This window comes from Myotis davidii, unplaced genomic scaffold, assembly GCF_000327345.1.
Source record: "Myotis davidii unplaced genomic scaffold, ASM32734v1 scaffold616, whole genome shotgun sequence".
Classification (NCBI taxonomy): Eukaryota; Metazoa; Chordata; class Mammalia; order Chiroptera; family Vespertilionidae; genus Myotis; species Myotis davidii.
Genome location: NW_006291965.1, coordinates 4,232,956 through 4,253,926, shown reverse-complemented (window position 1 = coordinate 4,253,926; position 20,971 = coordinate 4,232,956). Strand labels below are relative to the sequence as shown.

Genomic DNA, 20,971 nt, shown 5'->3' with positions numbered 1-20,971 from the left:
CCTACATGGCTGTCCACTCAGACAGCCCCAAGTGACAGGTGTCTGCCTGGCTGGTTTTAGGGCCGAGACACCATGTAGAGACGTGCCGAGGTCAGGACGGAGGCCCGGGTGACCAATGCAGATAGCACGTGCTCAATAAAGCCAAGTTCGCTACCTCCCTTTCCAACCTCTCCCTGCATTTTTATTTCAATTCCCGTGAGTGAGATTTTTTGGAACTCTGCGCCAACTGAAACCACTTCCTTTTTTTTCAAAGGGAACAAGCTGAGGGAGATGGAGTGGCAAAGATTTATCAATAGCTTTCATAGCGAATCCTTTTACTGCCCAAGCTGTTCTCTTGCAACCCGTACACTTTTCTTCCTTCTCCCTACTTTTTTCCCTGGGTCCCTACTTACTATGCCGCTTGGCAAAACAGAAAAAGGCACCTCCCAAAACAGCACTCTTTCTGGTCTGGCAAATTAGAAAAACAAACACACACAGTCTGGATTTCAGCCCCTTCGTGCAAACACAAAATATACAACCACCTGCAGCAGCCAATGTCACCCAGTGTTCCCCAGAGACAGGAGCCAAGGGGGAAGGCCAGGGTGTGCACAGAGAGCCAGTGTCTTCTGATGAAGACAGAGCCACTTGCACTGCATAGCGGCCCTGGGCTGAGAAAGAGCTGGGTCCCAAGTCAAACTCACCTGCCCTCCCTCCACGGAAGCCACCACACATTCCGGTTCGTGTTTGAACAGGAGGCAGAGATTCCTTCTTGCCCCCAAAATGCCTTCTACGGACCTTCGGAGTCATTCTTAAATCACAGGCAAGTGCAAGGTTGTGGTTTAAACCACCGAGCTGTGACTCAGGTTTTCTGGAGGGATCCTTCATCTGAACAACTGCTGAGTTTACTTTTGGTTAAGTCCAGTGGCTTTGCCCACAGGATACAGGAAACTCTTGACACAGCCAACCAACTCCAGCAAACTCTCGGAACCCAATTAGTAAGTGAGCTCCATTGAAAACCCCCCACCCTTGCTGTGTACCTTCACACTGAACTAGTAAATGATACAGCGGGAACTTTGAAGCATATCACTGAAGGCAGGATTGCCTCTTCTGAGACTCGTCTGCCCTCTAAGATTGGAATTTGGGGAGGATGCATTTGGAAATGATTCTTTCCCCCAGTAATGACAACATCCAGTACCACATAAGAAATGAAATTGAAGCATTGATCTTAATCTTCAAATATAGGATAGCTCCAATATTAAAATTAACATATAAATTTAGCATCCATCTTATTTTCGCGTCACTTCTGCTGAGCAAATGCACATATAAAGAATGAATCACTGAAACAGTATGCAGTGAAATCAAGTTCATTTTTCAAAGATGTCAGTTCAAATGCAGCCAGGGCCTGTTCTCTGGGCACCCAACAAATGTTCCCCAGAGGCACCGCCCCTCCCGTCACTCATCGAGCCAGGGTGCAGCCGGGGGCCTTGGGAGACGAGCTCCTGGTGAGCAAACCCTGGAACATGTGGCCCCTACACTGCATACCCCTTCCTACGGCGCAGCTTCATTTTACCAATGGCGAATGTTCTTGGTTCTTCGAAGCCTGCCCTTTACCTGTAATAGCCTGGCCCGGAGGTCCAGAATCACTGACCCTTTCCCCTGCTACCTGTTATCACTCCAGGTGGCTCTACTACTCATTTCAACCACAGCCACCTACCTGGCTGACAAATGCCCTGCTTCTCAATGCGTCACCACGAATTGCAATACTGCACAGTGAGACAGCACCTCACACCTGTTAGGATGGCTATTATGAGGAAGACAAGAAATAACAACTGCTGGCGGGGATCTAGCGAAAAGAACACCCTTGTGCGCTATTGGTGGGATTGTACATGTGTGCAGCCACTGCGGAGAACAGTGTGGAGTTCCTCAAAACAATGAAAACAGAACCACAACAGGACTCAGCAATGCCCCTTATGGGTACATAGCCAGAGAAAATGAAACCACTATCTTGAAGAGATACCTTCACCCCCATGTTCATTGCAGCATTACTCACAATACCCAAGGTATGGAAACAACCCAAGTATCCATCAATGGATGAATCAATACAGAAATGCTCTTTACTAGGTGAAATAAGCCAGTCACAGAAAATCAAGTAGTGTGTGATTTCACTTACACGTGGAATCTAAAAAGCCAGTCATGGAAACAGAGAGCAGGATGGCGGTTGCCAGGGGCTGAGGGGTGGGGGAAATGGGGAGATACTAGTTAAAGGGTATAAATTTCCAGTTATAAAATAAGTAGCTTCTAGGGAACTAATGTACAGTATGGTGAACACAGGTAACAATACTGTATTGTATAGGTGAACGTTGCCAAGAGAGAAGATCTGAAATGCTCTCACCACACACACGCACACACACACACACACACACACACACACACACACGAAAAGGTAATTATGTGAGGTGATCAATGCATTAACCAACCTTATTGTGGTCAACATTCACAATGTACACATGTATCAAATCATCACAAGGTACACCTTAAACGTACACAGTGCTACATGGCAATACTATCACAATAAAGCTGGGCAGAAAGATTGTTGATAGTTCTTAAAACTCAAAGCTCCGGGGCAAAATCTACCTCCAGAAGTCACTGTCAACTAGCAATCACGACTTACTGAAGTTTATGCTAATATCTGGCCCTTTCCCAGCCAGAAGCTTCCAGAAACAGGCATTTCTGATCCCAAATGTGTACTCAGTCTAATCACTAACATGGACGCTAACGTTATTTGAACTGGACCTAGGCCTTACGTACTGAAGTTTCCTCTTGCCACAGAAAAGCGGGGGCGGCGGGGGGAGGTGGGGTGGTTGGCAGGGGTTAGAAACCCCAGCATCAGAGTTTGTACCCCTGAGCTCTTCTATTGGGCATAGATTTTAGAAGAAAACCCAAGAGTGTGATGCAGAGTGAGGTGGTCCTCAGATCTCAGTGAGTTCAAGAATTACCTGGGGAGGATGATAAAAATACAGGTGCTTTTCCCAGCAGGTGTTGCTCAGTGGTTGAGCATCGGACCATGAACCAGGAGGTCGCTGGTTCAATTCCCAGTCAGGGCACATGCCTGGGTTGGTGGCTCGATCCCCAGTGGGGGGCGTGCAGGAGGTAGACAATCAGTGATGTTCCTCTCTCATGGATGTTTCTATCTCTCTATCCCTCTCCCTTCCTCTCTCTAAAAAATCAATAAAAACATATTTTAAAAAATGTACACACACACACACACACACACACACGCTTAGACTACCAATGACTCTGAACTCAACATGGGAATCTAAACCAGAAGTAAAGCATCAGGCGCCTGGATCACATTTTGAGACAAACTGCTGTAGAACATGACTAACCCGACACACGCCTTTTTTTTCCTTCTTTTTAAAAATACAGTTTTATTGATTTCAGAGAGGAAGGGACAGGGAGAGACAGAAACATCAGTACTGAGAGAGAATCACTGACCAGCTGTCTCCTGCATGCCCCTCACCGGGATCGAGCCCACAACCTGGGCATGTGCCCTGACCTCCTGTATCATTGGTCGGCACTCTACCGCGAGCCACGCTGGCGGAGCCAGCACACATCTTAGATCAGTGATGGTGAACCTTTTGAGCTCGGCGTGCCAGCATTTTGAAAACCCTAACTTAACTCTGGTGCCATCACATATAGAATTTTTTTGATATTTGAAACCATAGTAAAACAAAGACTTACATTTTTGATATTTATTTTATATATTAAATGCCATTTAACAAAGAAAAATCAACCAAAAAAATGAGTTCGCGTGTCACCTCTGACTCGCGTGTCATAGGTTCGCCGTCACTGTCTTAGATGAACAAAGCACTGACTCTCAGAGTAGCCGTTGGCAGGTCCTCACTGGAAGGGGAGAGAGGCAGTGGGTTTAATGTGGATTAACTTCCTATAGGGCTGGCTTGACTCAACTGCAAGCGGACATCCAAGCACCCGAATGTTTTCTCTGTAACAGATGGGACTTAACTAGGAGCTGGTTGATTTTTTTCTATTTTCATCCAGACATTCAGTTTCATGTGAAAGAGAAACTGTGTGCCCATGGGCAGATGAGAATTCCACACGCCTTCATGGGACAGTCTCTGAGAGCTGAGCTAGAATCTACTTCAACCAGAGGGGACTCAGCCGTCAGGGCTACCAAAAAAGCAAGACTGAACGCTGGAAGCCAGATTAAGATTTGTTAAAATATATTTTTATTGATTTCAAAGAGGAAAGGGAGAGACAGAAAGAGAGAGAAACACCAATGATGAGAGAGAATCATTGATCGGCTGCCTCCCGCACTCCCCTAACTGGAGATCGAGCCCGCAACCGGGCATGTGCCCTTGGCCGGAATCGAACCCAGGACCCTTCAGTCTGCAGGCTAACGCTGTCTCCACTGAGCCAAACCAGGTAAGGCCAGATATAAGATCTTAACAACCAATTTCTCCCTTCTGACCCCTGTCCACACTCACCCCACCACAGAAAACATTTCTTGCCGCAGAAAATTATGTTGAGGCCTAAGTAAACCTGCACCAGCCATGAATACGCTGCCTTGGAGACAATTCCCTTTTGCTGGCACTGCAGAAAGCAGTGACTGGCAATCTGTGGGCAAACCCGAGCTGTAAGAACGCTGCACCTTAAGCCAAGTTTTGCTCCATCCATCATTCAACCTGCAGAAGTCACAGCTGAAGCCGAACACCAGCAGCTCACACAGGACCTGTCAGCACGGCTGCTTGTTAAATAAATGTGGGTACCTTTTGAGATGAAGATGCCTTTGAAAACACATTTGTCCTGGGTAGGCCCGGGCGTCAGCCCATCACCACATTACACGTCCTTTACGTGTGTCTTTAGAATCAGAGTATTCCTCTCCACCTCCTTGCATTCTTCCTTTCCATAAACACTAATGTCTAAATAGAACTCTAACAGCAAATCCTATTTCTTTTTAAACCTCTAATATGCAACTATGTCGATTAAATACACAGTAGTCCAACTCATAATAGTGAATTTTTCCCCCTCAAAGAAATCTCATTCCAAAAGAGCCCAACAGAAATAAAAACGAGATGGTTCTTTTGTTTTAAATATATTTTTTCTCCTGGGACCCAGCTGAAGGGCATTTTGGGCCGAGGAGTGGCCCTCCTCCCTCCCAGACTATAGGCCCCTGAAGACTCTGGCACTGGGAGCTCTCTCTCCATCTGTCATCAAGAGGTTTGCATTTGTTTATTTCCTTTCCCTCCCACATTCATTAGTCTGTCTGAGCTAAGCAGTCATCTTTCCTTTCAAGCACTCTGAAGAATGAGGATAGTACAAGAAGTGGTCAGTGTGAGCACTGAATATCATTGTTCAAAGATTCACTTTTAAAAATAGCTGAGCATGACCTAGCCAGTTTGGTTCAGCGGATGGAGCGTCGGCCTGCAGACCAAAGGGTCCCGGGTTTGATTCTGGTCAAGGGCACACACCTTGGTTGCAGGCTCCTCCCTGGCCCCGGGGCCCTGGCTGGGGCTTATGCAGGAGGCAAGCCATTGATGTGTTTCTCTCACATCGACATGTCTGTCTTTCCTTCTCTCTTCTACTCTCCGTAAAAATCAATGGGAAAATATCCTCGGGTGAGGATTAACAACAAAACACATACCCAAGCAAAAAGTCTGCCATACACAGGCAGCACCCCAAATTGCTTTTTAAAATAAAGCACGTGGGTGCAGGGGAAGCCCTGCTTTTCAATGTCGTGTGGTGGTCATCGTCCCCAAGTGACGACGAGGGAATTCACTTCTACATCCTGAGCGCAACGCTACTGGACTTCACAGGAGCAACAGTTCCCGCGCAGGGAGTGTTCTCTCTGTGCGGGGTTTGCCGAGCACTCTACTTACTTCCCACGCTGTAGACTGTCTCGTTCTCACTCTGATTGTAACGGGAGTCTCCGTGACCATCCCTGCTTACCTTGGACTCACGGGCGGGTAACTTGGGCAGTAACGTACAGGGAGCATTGTAACACAGAGCAGGCGCTCAATAAGTATCTGTTGAAGAAATAAATGAATGGATAGAGGCACTGAATGAACACTATTCTTGAACAATACATCCTCCGTCTTTCTGACTGCACCTCCAAGACTCTGTCACGGGTGTTTCTCAAGGAGCGTCTCCCGTAACTGACACCTGGGGGTGGGTCCATGCACTAGAGTAAGTCGCTTTTACATCAAGTTCCTATTGTCAGAGGTCCTCCTTCCACAAGCAGAAATGACATGAACCAAAATCATCTCCTTAGTTTATTTCTTCTAGAGCCCTTAGCATGCTACATTAACCCGGCAAAGCTTAATCTCGTGTTCATTTCACAACACATTTCATGCAGTTCACAGCTGTGACGGGTTTTACATTGACATTACACGTGTTTCGATTCAGCCATGTGAAAGGAATAATTCTTAATGGGGTTTGTCTCTGAAAACTGTCCAAGCTTAAATAAGCATGTGGGCCGTTTGCTCTGTTCTTCAGCGCAGTCTCTCCTTTAAAATGCAAGACGGATTTCCATAATGTCCCTGTTTCGCGTCCCTCTGCAATCGCACCACTTCCTTTGGGAGCCACATGTCCTGAGGAATCCCTCCACCAAACTGCATTCAAGTATACGGTTGTACTGAACACTCCGGGTGGAGTTTAGGAGCAAGGCTGACCTTCCGCGTCACATCCCCAAATAAATCTTCCGCGGTCCCAGCTTTCCCAAGACTATGCTTAGCAGAGACTCTCTTGTACAATAAGCATTTCAGCACTAAAGCCACAGAGCAGAGCTATTTGGCATTTCCCAGTGAAGTGCAAGAAATTAAATAAGTTATGTTTTTATTGCTAATAGACTCAAGCACAGTCACTTTGTCAAACAGAAGGAAAAGGTATACACACAGGACGTGGCTTCTCCTCAGACCCTCCCCCCGTCCCCCTCCCAGGGTTCAGATGCACAGAACGTGTCACCTGGTCCCTTCCCGTCCGGTTCCACTTTAAGATGATGTGTTGAGTATTCTGGAGTCTGAGGAGTCGGACCGCTCGTCGTAGTCGTCCTCGGGGTAGATGGGCTGCTTGGACACCATGGGGCACCCCTCCTCAGGGATGGAGATCCGCGGGTCCTCGGGGGTGCGCGCGGGGAGGACCGGCGAGCTCCTGAAGACGCTGGCAGAGTTCCCCGGGAAAGGGCTGACGTACTGGGACCTCAGCTGGTACTGCTGCTGCAGCGTCATGGTGTTCCACAGGGTGACGTCGTTGGGCAGGAAGGGGCTTGACTGGTTTCTGGCCAGAGTATTCCTCAGCATGAGAGGGTAGCGGGGCGGCTGGGGGAAAGGGTGCTGCAGGGGCACGGCCAGGGGGTTGGGGACAACGTTACTGGAGTCCGCAGAAAACCTCAACGTGTCTGGGACGCGGAAGGCCGACCCCACGGACCATTTGGAGGAGGAGAGGGGGTAGGAGCTCAAGGTGTGTTCGAAGATGTGCCCGTTGGAGGGCAACACGAGGCTCTCGGGCTCCGAGGCAGTTCGCTCCGCGGCGGCGGAGACCGAGGATCGGCTGGACAGCAGGACCTCCACGGCGCTCACCAGGTCCCCCCCGCAGCCCTTCAGGATCAGCTCCAGCACTGTGGGCTTCTGGTTGGGGAAGATTTTTTTTAACACTTCCAGGGGGGGTCTGTTGGCCTTCAAGCTGAAGGGCAGAGAGACGGTGCCCGAGGGGCCCTCGATCAGGAGGTGATTCTGCTCCCCGTGGTACTTGGGGCTGCCGGAGCGGCTGTCCGAGGTGCCCCCGTTTTTCGGGCCTGCATACCCACCTTCGTCCACCGACACTATCTCGGGGCTCTCGGGGGTGAAGCAGCCTTTACTTTTTGCAACATCCGGGGAGCTCCTCTGGTCCGTGTCTTTGTCGCTGAAGGTCTCTGCGCTGTCCGCCAAGCTGCTGTCCCCAAGTCGCTCTTCAGTCAAATCTGAAAAGCAGAGGACAGCTGGGTTAATCCTCTCCTGGTGGCATAAAGAGGAACAGATGTGCTCAGGGGGGAGCCCGCTCGGGCTTTCTGGAAGGGGAAACGTGTCCCAGTGGGTCACAGCCTACCACAAGCCTTAAAAAGAAAGAAAAATAAATCCAAACTATGTCACTGGCAAATGGCAAAAAATGACCCCTGAGTATGAACATCTAGAAACCGGAGTGATGTCTCAGAACAATGTGTTCAGGGAAGCTTGTCTCAAACACGGGGGCAGCGTAAGGCCGAGGCCCCCAGGAGGTGTGGCCGCCCAGCAGCACAGCCGGACCAGGGCCCTTCTGTGGGCTGGGGACCCACAGGCCCAGGGAAGGCAGGAACGGGAGCTCAGGCTTCCCTCCCGGCTCTTCTTCTGCAAACACAGGGGCCGGTGGAATTTAAGGACATCTTCGGCCTGAGGGTACCCGTGTACTGCGGGAAAGTTTAATATGTCAGATCCATTTTCCCGTGCGTAGATTTCTCATTAAATATGCCTGGTGAAGTGGGCACCGACGTGTTTCCACAGGACACCGCGTACAAGAACGAGTTGATATGATTGCCAGGGCGAAGGAAAGAGGCCTCTGTACATTGAACCTTTATTTAAAAGCCACTGAGGTGTGGCTCAGTTGACTGAGTGTCGGTCCATGAACCGAGAGGTCACTGGTTCAATTCCTGGTCAAGGCACGTGCCTGGGTTGCGGGCTCAGTGCCTAGTGGGGGTCATGCAGGAGGCAGCCCATCAATGTTTCTCTCTCATTGATGTTTCTATCTCTATCCTTTTCCCTTCCTCTCTCTCTAAAATCAATAAAAACGTTTTTTTTAAAAGCCACTTGAGGGGCTGGCAGATCTGTCAACAACTTGGATTAGAAAGCATGCAAAACCAGCTGTGCATTCTGGATGGTGGGGGACAGGCTGCAGGAGGGGAAGGAGGAAGTGACTTGACAGGGTTCATGGATCTATGCAAGGAGCATGACCCATCAGTGAGGCAAATGCACCCCTAACTCCAGGAGCTGGGGTGCCAGGGGGAGATACATTTTCCATGAACTGCTTTGTTACTAAAGTGCACTGAAAGGACGTAAAGAAACCTTGAATTAAGAGGAGAGAGAGGGGAGAACAGCTTTCCAAATAAAGCAAAGATTTGCTGTGAAGTAAACCAGGTGCGAATTTAACATCCTGACCTATGACCTTACTCCCGGAGAGGCTAGAATCACAGTGCTAACCAGGCAGAAAGGAGTCGCTAAGACTGTTTACTCGGAGAAGTAAATGCTAACAGACCTTTGTAATAAAGAGACATATTCCTTATTAATAAGCTGTATGCAAGTGGAACTTTATCCTTCTTAAAACATGTGCTGGCAGTGTCTTCTGAAAGCCAATGTAACTGATCTAAAGGTGAAAATTATTAAGGACCCACTTGTCAGGTTGTAAACAAGTGGTTTGCCTGTGTTTTCTACTTCCTGGTGTGAATGGCCTCATTGTCCCCTTCCCTATGGGCAAACCTGATTATGTGTAGATAGCCAGTTGGTGAAATTTCATCAAAGCAGCTTCTAAAATCCATCTCCTCCTATGTGTTGTTGTTTACTTTAAAAGCCTTAAACAAAGGCCCATTTATGAACACGCTTCTACTATGGGCTGTATCTTAAACATAACTGAAAAAACAAAACTTTGGTTCTCCACAAAGCAATAACTATGTGCCAAGGAAAAACACTTAAAAGATATTCTTACATTATATCAGTGCAACTTTCAATCATAAATCTGATAGGAATTCATATTTATCCCAAATTTGCATTTTAAGTAAGCTGCTTTTTCCCCCAATATAAGATCTCTCTAGGGCAGTGATGGCGAACCTATGACATGCGTGTCAGAGGTGACATGCGAACTCATTTTTTGGTTGATTTTTCTTTGTTAAATGGCATTTAAATATATAAAATAAATATCAAAAATATAAGTCTCTGTTTTACTATGGTTGCAAGTATCAAAAAATTTCTATATGTGACACAGCACCAGAGTTAAGTTAGGGTTTTTCAAAATGCTGACGCGCCAAGATCAAAAGGTTCGCCATCACTGCTCTAGGGGGTTCATGTATAGCCCAGAGATGGCTTACATCTCTGCTTTCTGCAACAACTCTGGGATGAACAGAAGACCTATCTTTGAAAGAGAAATCTGACATATTCTCTCCTCCAACTTCCTAGGACTGGAGACCCAGTTTCATCTCCCGAGTTAAGGTGGTACTTATACTTCATCCAGAAGAGAAAAACAGCACACACACACAAAAAGCACCTATAAATTCACACTCACACACTGTCACCAGTATGTTAACTCAGCACGGAACTGAACGCACAATTGGATTTTGGGCCCTGCTCCATGGAGCTTGGAAGAGCAAGTCAAACACTCTCCCTGAGCAAAAATGAACATTAAAGAACGTTTTCAATATTAGGTACCTCTAAACAGTTTTCTTATGTCTTTAAGTTGAGCTTTCATTACCTGTTATTATCAGGTATCTGTATCCCTGTAATGCACAAGATACTGGAGACACAGAATAGATGGCAGCAAATAACAGAAGTGTGAGACTTGCCCCTAACTTGTGGAGCTTATCATTAAGTGGGGAGATAAGATGTACGTGCAGGGGGGAGAGCAAACACACCCAGGTAGACTTGCTACGCATTAAATGAACACGCATGTACACAAATGTTGAAGCAGCAGCCACAATAGCCAAAAGGTGAATGCAACCCCAGTGCCCACAGATGGATAAGGAGATACATGAAATGTGGTCTATACATACAATGGAATATTATTCAGCCTCAAAAAGGAATGAAATTCTGGCACATGCTACAATATGGATGAAAACATGCTAAATGAAATAAGCCAGTTACAGAAGGGCAAATATTCTACGATTCTACTTATTTGAGATACCTGGAATAGGCATATTTATAGACAGAAAATAGAGTGGTGGTTACCAGAGGCTGGGGGGAAGGGAATAGTGTCTTACTGTTTAATCAGTACCAAGTTTATGGTTGGGATGATGAAAACGTTCAGGAAATGGATAGCGGTGACGGTTGCACAACACTGTGAATGTACTAACGCCACTACGTGATACCCGTAAAAATGGTTAAAATAGTAAATTTTGTTATGTGTCGGTTTGGCACACACACATACAAAAAGAAATATGACACATGGTATTCGAGCGATATAGGAGATAGTAAGATTTTTTAAGAGAAACAAGTGTTTCGTCTAAAACATAAAGGGTGTATAAGTTTAGCTGAAAAGCTCAAAACTTTCCTATTTTTAAAAAGAAATATGTGGACCTAAAATCAGCTTCCTATTCTGAAAGGTAGATTTTCCCCACCCTGGGTGAGTCTGAAACACGGACAACATTAAGGGAAAGGTTCTGAGGTCTGTCAACCACCTTCATTCTCCCACAGAATGCTTCAGGCTCCAGGAAAAGGGGGTACAAACAGGAACTAGAGAACGCTATTCTGGCTGATCTGACACATCCACCGTTATGAAAAGATAGCATTTTTTTTCAGATTGGCAAACGATACACCATCCCAATAACCTGGATATGGGATGGCAGGAGTGTAGGTCTATGACAGTATAAAATCCACTGTTGACAGTGGAATCTTATATGGGTGCCACCTTGTTCCCCAATTGGGTCCTCCGCCCAGACTTTTCTTGTGCTACCCTTTGCCCCTGCTGCTGTGCCATGCCCAGTGCAGCACGCGCTTCCGGTTAGTTCTGAAGGGATGGTGTGGACTGTGCTGATTCATCCACTCTCAGGTTTCTGGGCTGATCAGCCTCTCCAACTGGGAGTCAAGGCTATGGCGACAAAGTGAGAAAAGCTAAGACGTCACAGGAATGCAATGTACGAACTCAACAATCCAACCAACCGAGGTCAGCACTGTTGATACTGTGTTCAAAGGGAAGATAGAAGACATTGAAAGAAGCGATGAGTGGGACTCGCCGATGGCTTTCATACACCTGAGCAGCACAGAAAGGCCTGCTGTGGGGTGTCAGGTGAGCAGAATCCCAATCAACAGCCAAAGGCTATTGGGGTTTCCAAATCGGGCAAGGGGCAAGGGAAGACTAGCCTCTCACCTTGCACCATGAGCAAACCCCTCGGTCAACAGTCATTTCTGAAAGAAGAATATACAGTCCCTGCAATTCTGTGGCATTGTGGTCTATTGGTTGTGTTGTGGTACCTAAACTAGATGTATTGTAGACTATTCTATTATAAACACAGACTCTCACAAGTAATTATAGAGGGTGAGTGGTGAGCCCAGCGATAAAGTATAATGTAATAACAGGTGTTTCTTTACATCTGTAGATTTTTTTTTCCTAAATGAACTTTATAAACTGTTCGTGTTGGTTTAAAACACAAAGGCCTTTCTTTATCTAGAAATGTGAAGCTGCCAACAAACACAATGAAAGGAAACTACCCCCAAAATGCTTTTCCCTCTTTTTTCATGGAAGTGACACCCTAATTCCTAGAGCACAAAGAGGAAGGGTATACTTCAACTGGTAATACTTTCACACCTGGAATATGGGTATGGGAAGCCAAAACTACTGGACAAAAACTGAAAAGAAATCAATTTCATCTGATATTACAAACTACCTATTGAAAGTGGTAGTCTGTTGTTTCTAATGCTTAAACATCTAGACATCTTTAAAACTTACTCAATGCTCACTCTTCAATTTCATATTTTTTATGATGTAGAAACACAGCCAACCCTAAAATAAACTTTTCACTAGGATAAAGGTTTTTAAAAGGTGATATTCAATTAAGAAGGAAATTTTTATATGGATAATGAGATACATATATTGTATGTGTATGTGTGTGTATGTGTGTGTGTGTGTGTGTATGCCATAAGATAGCTACAAGACTTTAAAGAGAGAAATGAACAATTACACAAAAGTGACTTCCATCTAAAATAAAATTACAGTTCGAAAATCTTTCGAGGATTTTTCCATATGAAAACGCACTGAAGTAAAAAATAATTCTAGATATTCATTTCAAATGTTTTGAGAAAGCATACCCCATCTGTGAAACATTTTGCTCAAGACACATAAACATGAAAAATTTTTCTGACTTAAGTGTGGTGGGTTTGCCCCATTTTGTCCAGTTATATCTGCAAAACAAAATATATCTCACATCCAGAACGAAAATACAAAAACACTGGCATAGAGAAAGGAAGGTTTCTGAACGCACGTCACTGGATTTCTTTTTTTTCTTCTGAAATTGCGTCAGGCGTTTGGAAACATGGACTGCATGTCCTCAGCCGTTCGCTTGAGCACTGGGGAACGCATCTCTGAACAACTTCCCCAGTGGGTCATTTTCAACGCACACAGATAAATCTGCAGTGGCAGGCAGGAGCCTGGGCAAGACTGGCTTCTCGAAGAGCCGACTGCCCAGTCAGAATTCTAACAGGAGACAGGCTTTGTACAACTTCTGTTATCTTTATCTCATACTACAAGTACAGAATCATAAAAAAAAACACCCTGAATCTCTGACAACTTAAAGTACAGCAGGAAATGAATGTTGGTCTAAAATCTTTCCTTTTCTTCCTAAGGAGAAAAGAAAACTTGCGGAAAGTAAAAATACATAATCACATTTTCCTTTATTAAAAAAAATCATTAACGCCCTGGCTGGTGTGGGTCAGTGGTTAGAGTGCGAGCCCTCACACCCAAGGGTCTCATGTTGGAACCCGGCCCCAGTCAGGGTATGTGCTGGAGAGGCAACCAATTGATGTGTCTCTTTCACATCGATGTTTCTCTCTCTCTCTCTCTCTCTCTCTCTCTCTCTCTCTCCCCCCTCCTCCCCCACTGCCCCTCCCTTCCTTTCACTCCCTCTAAAAATCAATGGAAAAAACATTCTTGGGCGAGGATTAACAAAACAAAACAAAAACAAAAAAAGAAAAATCATAAGAAGATAAAAAATCATTAATAACACTGGGTTCATAACATGTGGCAGTATCAAAATGATTTCTGTGGACCAATATTTTGGGGGAACATCTAAAGGGCTGGATAGAAGGAAGGATGGTTTTGCAACTGTGGACTACAGTATATTTCCTACAAAAATTTAGGTTTGATATCTTTCTTGATTCAGAAAATAACATCTTTTGAGAAGCAGGAGGGAAATTACCTATAAACCTACATGTGTATCTGGTACGTATAAAAATGCAAGCCTGAGTGGTTCAGTTGGGTCAGCATCATCCTGTGCATCTAAGGTAGGAGCTGGTTCGAACCCCGGTTGGGCATGTACAGAGGCTGCCAATAGATGTTTCTCACATTGGTCTCTCTCTCTCCCTTCTACCCTCCTCCTTTCCTCTAAGTATGTCCTCCAGTGAAGATTAAAAAAAAATGTTTAATTTTTTTTAAATGTCTATTCATTCATCCATGTATTTAGCAAATATCCTTGAATCCCTCACTATATGCCCAGGAATCTACTAGGTAAGAGTGTATGAAAAACCAGAGCGTTTTTCATGTACTAGGGTAAAGGTTTTGATCAAAGCATTACCTCTTAGCCACTTACAGTTTACTAACTCATCTTTTGCAAAATTTCCAATTTATCGTTGCAATTGGTCACATTTTACATTGAAACACAGCAAGTAATTCAAAGGCCAGCAGCTGGACCAACTATGGTGTAAGCATTAGGGGGAATATTGTTGTAAACATTCACATATAAAGACTATGGGTGCAACAGATATTCACACTGAATTAAACAAAGAATAACCAGTGGGGGGGGGGGTGGCGGCGGGGGAGCAGAACACTGATCCTAGCTTGGCAAAATTTATGTCTGACTTGTCATTGGAATCAAAAGAGATTAGAGATCTGGAAAAGAACTAATGTTCTGATATTTAAATTTTCCAGAATACTGTCATTCAGTGGTTGACTGGGCTTATTTTTATAGCTGTTTATACAACAAAATGGGAGGGAAAAACACCGAGTCATGTTTTTGTTTCCTCAGCGCTCAGACAAGGAAATGATTCACTAAAGCCACGTGGGGCTCCTGGGGAGGGACACTCAGATGTTACTTAACCTTGGCCATGGGCACCCATGCATACCCCAAGTTCAAGGTCCGCTGTGCCATCACAGTCACCTCCAACTAGACGTGAGGCCCAGGGGCTTGAGTGGCTAATGTCCGGGAAACTGCAACAGGTTAAAAAGCCAAAGAAAAGGGGGAAGCGAGAAGGGAAAGGAGAGGAAGACAGAGAGGGTAGGGGAGGCAGGCAGGCAGGCAAACAGTTCTGCACTGGGCTCCGTCCTCCCTCCTGTCAGGAAGAAGTGCAACATTTCCAGGAAGGGGCTCCAAGTCCTCCGGACGGTGATTTACGGAGATTTACTCCAGCCCTTCTGTAAAGCTGTTAGCAGAAAGTGCTGACTGGCTGCAGCAGACTTTCTCATCAATGCTCTTTGATTGTATTTTGCAAACAAAATGCCTGTTGCTTGGTAACATTTCACTTGAGCCTGACCTTCCCCGAAAGTTATTGCTATCAGATTCGATTTACACTGTCCTCCTGTGATTACTGTAATCTTTTAAACCCGGGAGTTCATCCATCAGGGAAAAGAAAAGTTGGTTGTGTAAGTCGAGGGCACGGCCATCCCCCAGATTTATAACCTGGGGAAGTGTGCTGGGTGGAGGGGCCGGCTCTTTCCTGGATGGTGGTGGAAGTCTGGTTTCTAGAGGTTGAAAAGCTCCGGTTTTTCATACCAGCCCTGGTCTCAGGTCACAAGAGGGACCTCCCCCCACCCCCACCCCACACCACCCGATGCCCACCCCAGGCAGCTGGGGCTCCAGGGAGAGGGAAGCTGGGAGTCCCGCACTGCACTGCTGACCCCGGACCCCAAGGGGCTCACAGAGTGGGGTGACTGGAGCTGGGAGGGACAGCCTCCGCCTAGGGTTGCCAGATAAATTTCAACTTCAAATATATAATGAAGAATTTTTAGTATTGAGTATGTCCCACCCAATATTTGCCATCCTGTTTTTCATTTGCATGTTTTTTGCTAAATCTGGCAACCCATGCACATGCAGCAGGGAGGGAGTGGATGGCCTGAGAGGCAGGAGTGAGAAATGCAGGGAAAGTCTTGTTCCTCAGGCTCCAGGCTCCTGGGCCAAGGAGCCCACCCGCAGAGGGGTGCAAGGACGAAAGCAGGCTGGGTGGGAGGGAGCGCCCCACCTGCCCAACTGCAGTTTCCCTGAGACTGGCAAGGGGCAGTACCCAGTGCAGCTGCAGCTGCCACTGAACATACCTTTGCTGGGACTCTCGTACCTCCTTCGGGGCCCTTGTGCCCTGTGACTGCTCCCGCAGGTGGTGGGCACACCACCCTATACACAGGGAGCTGGCTGTCCTACTCACCCAGCTGGGCTGCGCACCAGGCCCTCCCCTTCCCCAACAGGCAGGGCCCCAGGAGCAAAGGAGATGGACCAGTGCCTCCAGAAAGGCCAGGAACTGAATATCCTCAGCGTCCTGCCCCTGGAACCAGCGCTGGGATACGGTTTGGAAGAGACCAGCAGCACAGGGTCACGTATTCCTTTTCATTTGGGTGGTTTTGTTTTTTACATTGCAACTCTGAGTCCAGCCCCTCACCCCAAATGATGCTGTCTTAAAACCAGACCCCGAGTTTAAGTCCAGAGGCACAGGGCAGGAGTGACCTTGAAGTCGTTCCCACCTTTCCATTTTCTTCTGGCCAACACAGCCTCAGAGGGTTTCCCATCCGGGCCTGGACCGGTGATCTGGTACCACTCATTGTACCTGCAGGTATGTCTGTCTGTCTGTTTTGTAAATTAAGTTTAAAATAAGAAAGTAGCCGAGACCGGTTTGGCTCAGTGGATAGAGCGTCGGCCTGCGGACTGAAAGGTCCCAGGTTCGATAATCAATAAAATATATATAAAAAAAAAAAAGAAAGAAAGTAGACTGGACAGGACCCAGTGAAGCAGGAGCTGAAAGGCACAGAGCAAATATAAAGATGCTATTCGGTACCGGGCATGAGGTAAAATAAAATAAAGATAGTTTCCAAAAACTCCCAACTTCTCTCACTACAGGTCTCTTATTCACCCCTCTTCAGGAGAAATCAACAGAAAAGGAGACCCTACTTTCCTGTTTGGCACTGCCCTCCTACTCCTAACCAAATATGATGTTTTTGATTTCTTTTTCCTCTAAGAACACTTTAAAGACCTTCTGCACGTATCTGTTTTGATGACAGATGCTGACAGAGGAAGAACCTACAGCTAGAGATCTTCCTTCTCCCACCAGAAGTTGCCCGCCCACCCCCCGCCCCCCACACTCTCCCCTGAAGGAAATGGTGAGGCTGGGGGAAGGGAGCCGCAATACAGGAGTGTAACTTTAGCTCTCACCTTGGAGTTGACCCTTAACTTTCCTCAGCTCCTGAGCCCAGGTCCTGAAAGGCCGGCTGGGCTGGTTCAGGCTGCTGACTCAGAAACACTAAGTGTTGAAAGATGCCACACTTCCCAGGGTATTTTCATGGGGACTGGAAAGGGTGTGAGGGGGATGAAGAGGGAATTTAGGAGACTACGTGAATCGATGGTACATATGTAAAGAAGCTTAAGTTATAATTTGGGGCTTAAAAAGGTCTTATAATTCCAGGCCAGCCGTAGATGATAATCAAAGAGCAGGGGGAAATGTACGCCCAAAAAGAAAAAAGAATGCTTCAACCCAGAGCTGGAAATAATAACATTAGAATATGTAAATTCTCCTTAGAACCATCGCCACATGAAAGGGATGGGGAACACACTACACCATTAGATAAAATAACTCCAGTCCTTGAAAGAATCGGAAGCAGAACTTGAAGAAGAAATTCCTTCCAGTCGCAAAACTGAATGTTGGTGTTGCTGTGGCACTCCCTGAACAGCGGGTGCCTCTCCAGCGGCGCCCAGCAAACAGACCTTTCTCTAGGGCAATGGTTCTCAACCTTCTGGCCCTTTAAATACAGGTCCTCATGTTGTGACCCAACCATAAAATTATTTTCGTTGCTACTTCATAACTGTAATGCTGCTACTGTTATGAATCGTCATGTAAATATCTGATATGCAGGATGGTCTTAGGCGACCCCTGTGAAAGGGTCCTTTGACCACCAGGGGGGTCGCGACCCACAGGTTGAGAACCGCTGCTCTCGGGCATGTGTTTTTCACCTGCATTCGTAGCTAACAACAACAACGAAATTTCCACGGTTACGGACTGAAGCAGCCCTTTTTTGAAAGGACCAACCTAGACACAGAGATCACAGACCTCCATAATTTGCCAGCAGATACAGATTCCTGGTGGTCTGGGAACTTACTGTAACATGCCGACCAGCCATGTGAACAGAGCTTCACTTACTTCTCTGCATGTAGTGAACTACTTGTCCAGGAGTCCCTCATATGCTTCGAACTATGCATGGAATGCTACACGCAAATAAATCACAATACGCACAACTGCAGAAAGGTATGATATATATAGCAACCAGCAGTCTCACCCAGGCTGTTTCTCTACGCGTACACCCCAAATGGACTTCCTTACAGAGCAATGCCTGGAAACGATCCACTTGCATGCTTGTCTTCCTCATGAAAACAACTACTCTCTGTGTGTTTTCTTGCGCCGCCCCCACATCATCGGGCTGGTGATCGGCATTTTTAATGGAATTATAGGGTCAAACCAACTGAAAGAAGAAAATAGAAGTTATATAAATGAATGTGTACGGTATGTAATGTGACCAGCTAGAAACTGAGCCCTTGGTCCCTGATGGCTCAGTCTCTCAAAGCCACCAACGACTCCGACCTCTCTCATGGTACATCCGATTCTCCTTTGCAATTACCTGTTCTCGATCTGGAGGACTCAGGCTGTCCCTGAACACTCAGAATAACAGAGAAGGCACTGGTCTGGTTTGTCCGGTGAAATCAGTCTCCTTTTATTCTCCCAAACCTGCATCCTTCTGCTGCTGCCGCTGCAGCAGGTGCTGCCCTGCCTTTCTTCCTGCCCTCCTCCTGGCTTGTTTTTGGTCTTGTGACTCTTTAGAAACCATGAACTTTGGGTATCCCAAAGAATGGTTTGAAGGGCACAGGATGTGGACAGAATCTCCTCTTGAATTGAGACCCCCAAACTCAAAGCCCTATTATTTATTATAGGAGTGCTGCTGGGCAGGTGGCCATTGCAAAATGCTACCTATGACTAACATAAACTTAGATTCCTGCTATGGTGTTGGAGGCAATGGAGGTTACAAGTTATTGTCATGAATCAAGTTCTAGAAGCGAGACAAAACATTCCCCGTTACTTGTTCTAACCTAAAGGAGAAAGGCAAAATAAACCGTCTTTCTCTCTCCCTCCTATTCTTCTGTGGCAAACCTACAAATATGAAGCGATCAGATTGAAAGGAGAGAGACAACTGGGGTGAGGTGGAGGGGCATTACTCAGAGAAATGCTTACATCCTACTTCGGATTAAATACCCACAAAATCCAGAGCAGCAGATTTGTGCCTGCAAGGCTGCCTGTCCGCTGACCCCAAACCAGTGAGTGCATCTCCCTAGCTCCACACATCAGTCAACTGCTCCTGAAAGCCCCTCTCCAAAAGCCAGCAGCCTTTGCAGACTTCCACAAACTCCTTGGAGGTGTGGGGGGTGGAGGGGTGTCAGAAGTTCTGCCACGGTCCTACCTTTGGGGCTCTGCACCTTATAGGGCCTTCCCTCGAAAAATTCAAGCAAATCCCTTTATTCCCTCCTGGAGAAGATTGGAGCTTTTCCTTTTCTTTCCTATTTGCCACACCAAACACATGTCAATTGAACTCCAAGAGCCTAAAATCAAAGGAGTGCTTGGGCTGGGCAGGACAGCACGCTAGATTCCCAGGAGAAAAGAGCCTCATCTGGGGTTAGCAGACTGGAGACCTGGAGAGGGGAAAGGGACAGAAGCAATGGGGTGGGCGGAAACCTGTCCTCCAGAGCTCAGGGCGGACCCACTCTCTCTAATGCACAACACAGGAGAAGAGGAGAGAAGAGCGCGGAGAGGTGAAGGGAAGCAAGAGAGTCTTTGCTCCATATCTTAGAGCATGAGGCACATGCCTTCTAGAATGGCCTTCCTCATCGCAGTCAAGTTTTTGGTTTGTTGTGTTTGTGTTTATGTGTGTGTGTGTTTCAAAAAATATGTTTTTATTGATTTCAGAAAGGAATGGAGAGAGTGAGAGAAATAGAAACATCAATGATGAGAGAGAATCATTGGGAGCCTCCCGCACACCCCCAACTGGGGATCGAGCCCGCAAACACAACAGGGCATGTGCCCTTGACCGGAATCAAACCCTGGACCCTTCAGTTCACTGGCCAGACACTCTATCCACTGAGCCAGACGGGCTAGGGCCGCAGGTCAAGTTTTGTTTGTATTTCTTTAAACCACAGAGACAGCTGAAGGCTGCCGGAGGAACCTATTGAAAGACCTGAGCAGTTTTGCAAAAGCAGCTCACTCTGACCACACCAGATTCTGGGTCCTCCCTATCAGTTTAGAAGGCTTTCTGGCCTTTTGTACTATTGCTTCTAAATGAGACTTCTTTCGACAAAGTGCAAGACGCTGCAGACCACAGCGCACTACCAGACAGGCCTGGGGTTAGCTCCAGTTCCCTCGGGGCCCGGCCGAGAAGAACGCCCGGCTCGCAGTCAGCCAAGCCTCTTGGGCCTTGGCTCCGTCCTGCATCTACACGTCCCGCCTCTCTAAAAAGCCCTAAGGCGGGGAACCCCCTGGGCACGGCAGTGTGTACGCCCGCGTGGGTTTTAATTTGGACCTGTCACGACCCCTTTAGTTACTCGTCGCACAGTCCCGTCGTCTGGCTAGCCCCAGGCGCCTTTCTCGCGGGCGTCCGGGTTCCACCTCCCGGATGCAGACAGAAAGCCGGCAGCTGCCCGGAGAATAACCGGCCTGGCGGAGTTTGGAGAGGAAGCCCCGGAAAGGCCCACTTCCCCAAACCTGCCTCCGGGTTCCCAAGCAGAGCCGCAGCAGGAGCTCCCCAGTGTTTCCTC

At 46.9% G+C, this 20,971-nt stretch overlaps 1 protein-coding gene across 1 annotated transcript in view; it reads right to left on the bottom strand.

The window, feature by feature from the left end:
• Positions 1-6,814: 6,814 nt before the first annotated feature.
• Positions 6,815-20,971, bottom strand: part of DMRT3 (doublesex and mab-3 related transcription factor 3) — a 22,433-nt gene continuing 8,276 nt past the window's right edge. The window contains exon 2 of the mRNA XM_015565033.1: positions 6,815-8,075. Coding sequence (XP_015420519.1) covers positions 6,987-8,075 — 1,089 coding nt within the window. The 3' untranslated portion in view covers positions 6,815-6,986. The remainder of the gene's footprint in view (positions 8,076-20,971) is intronic.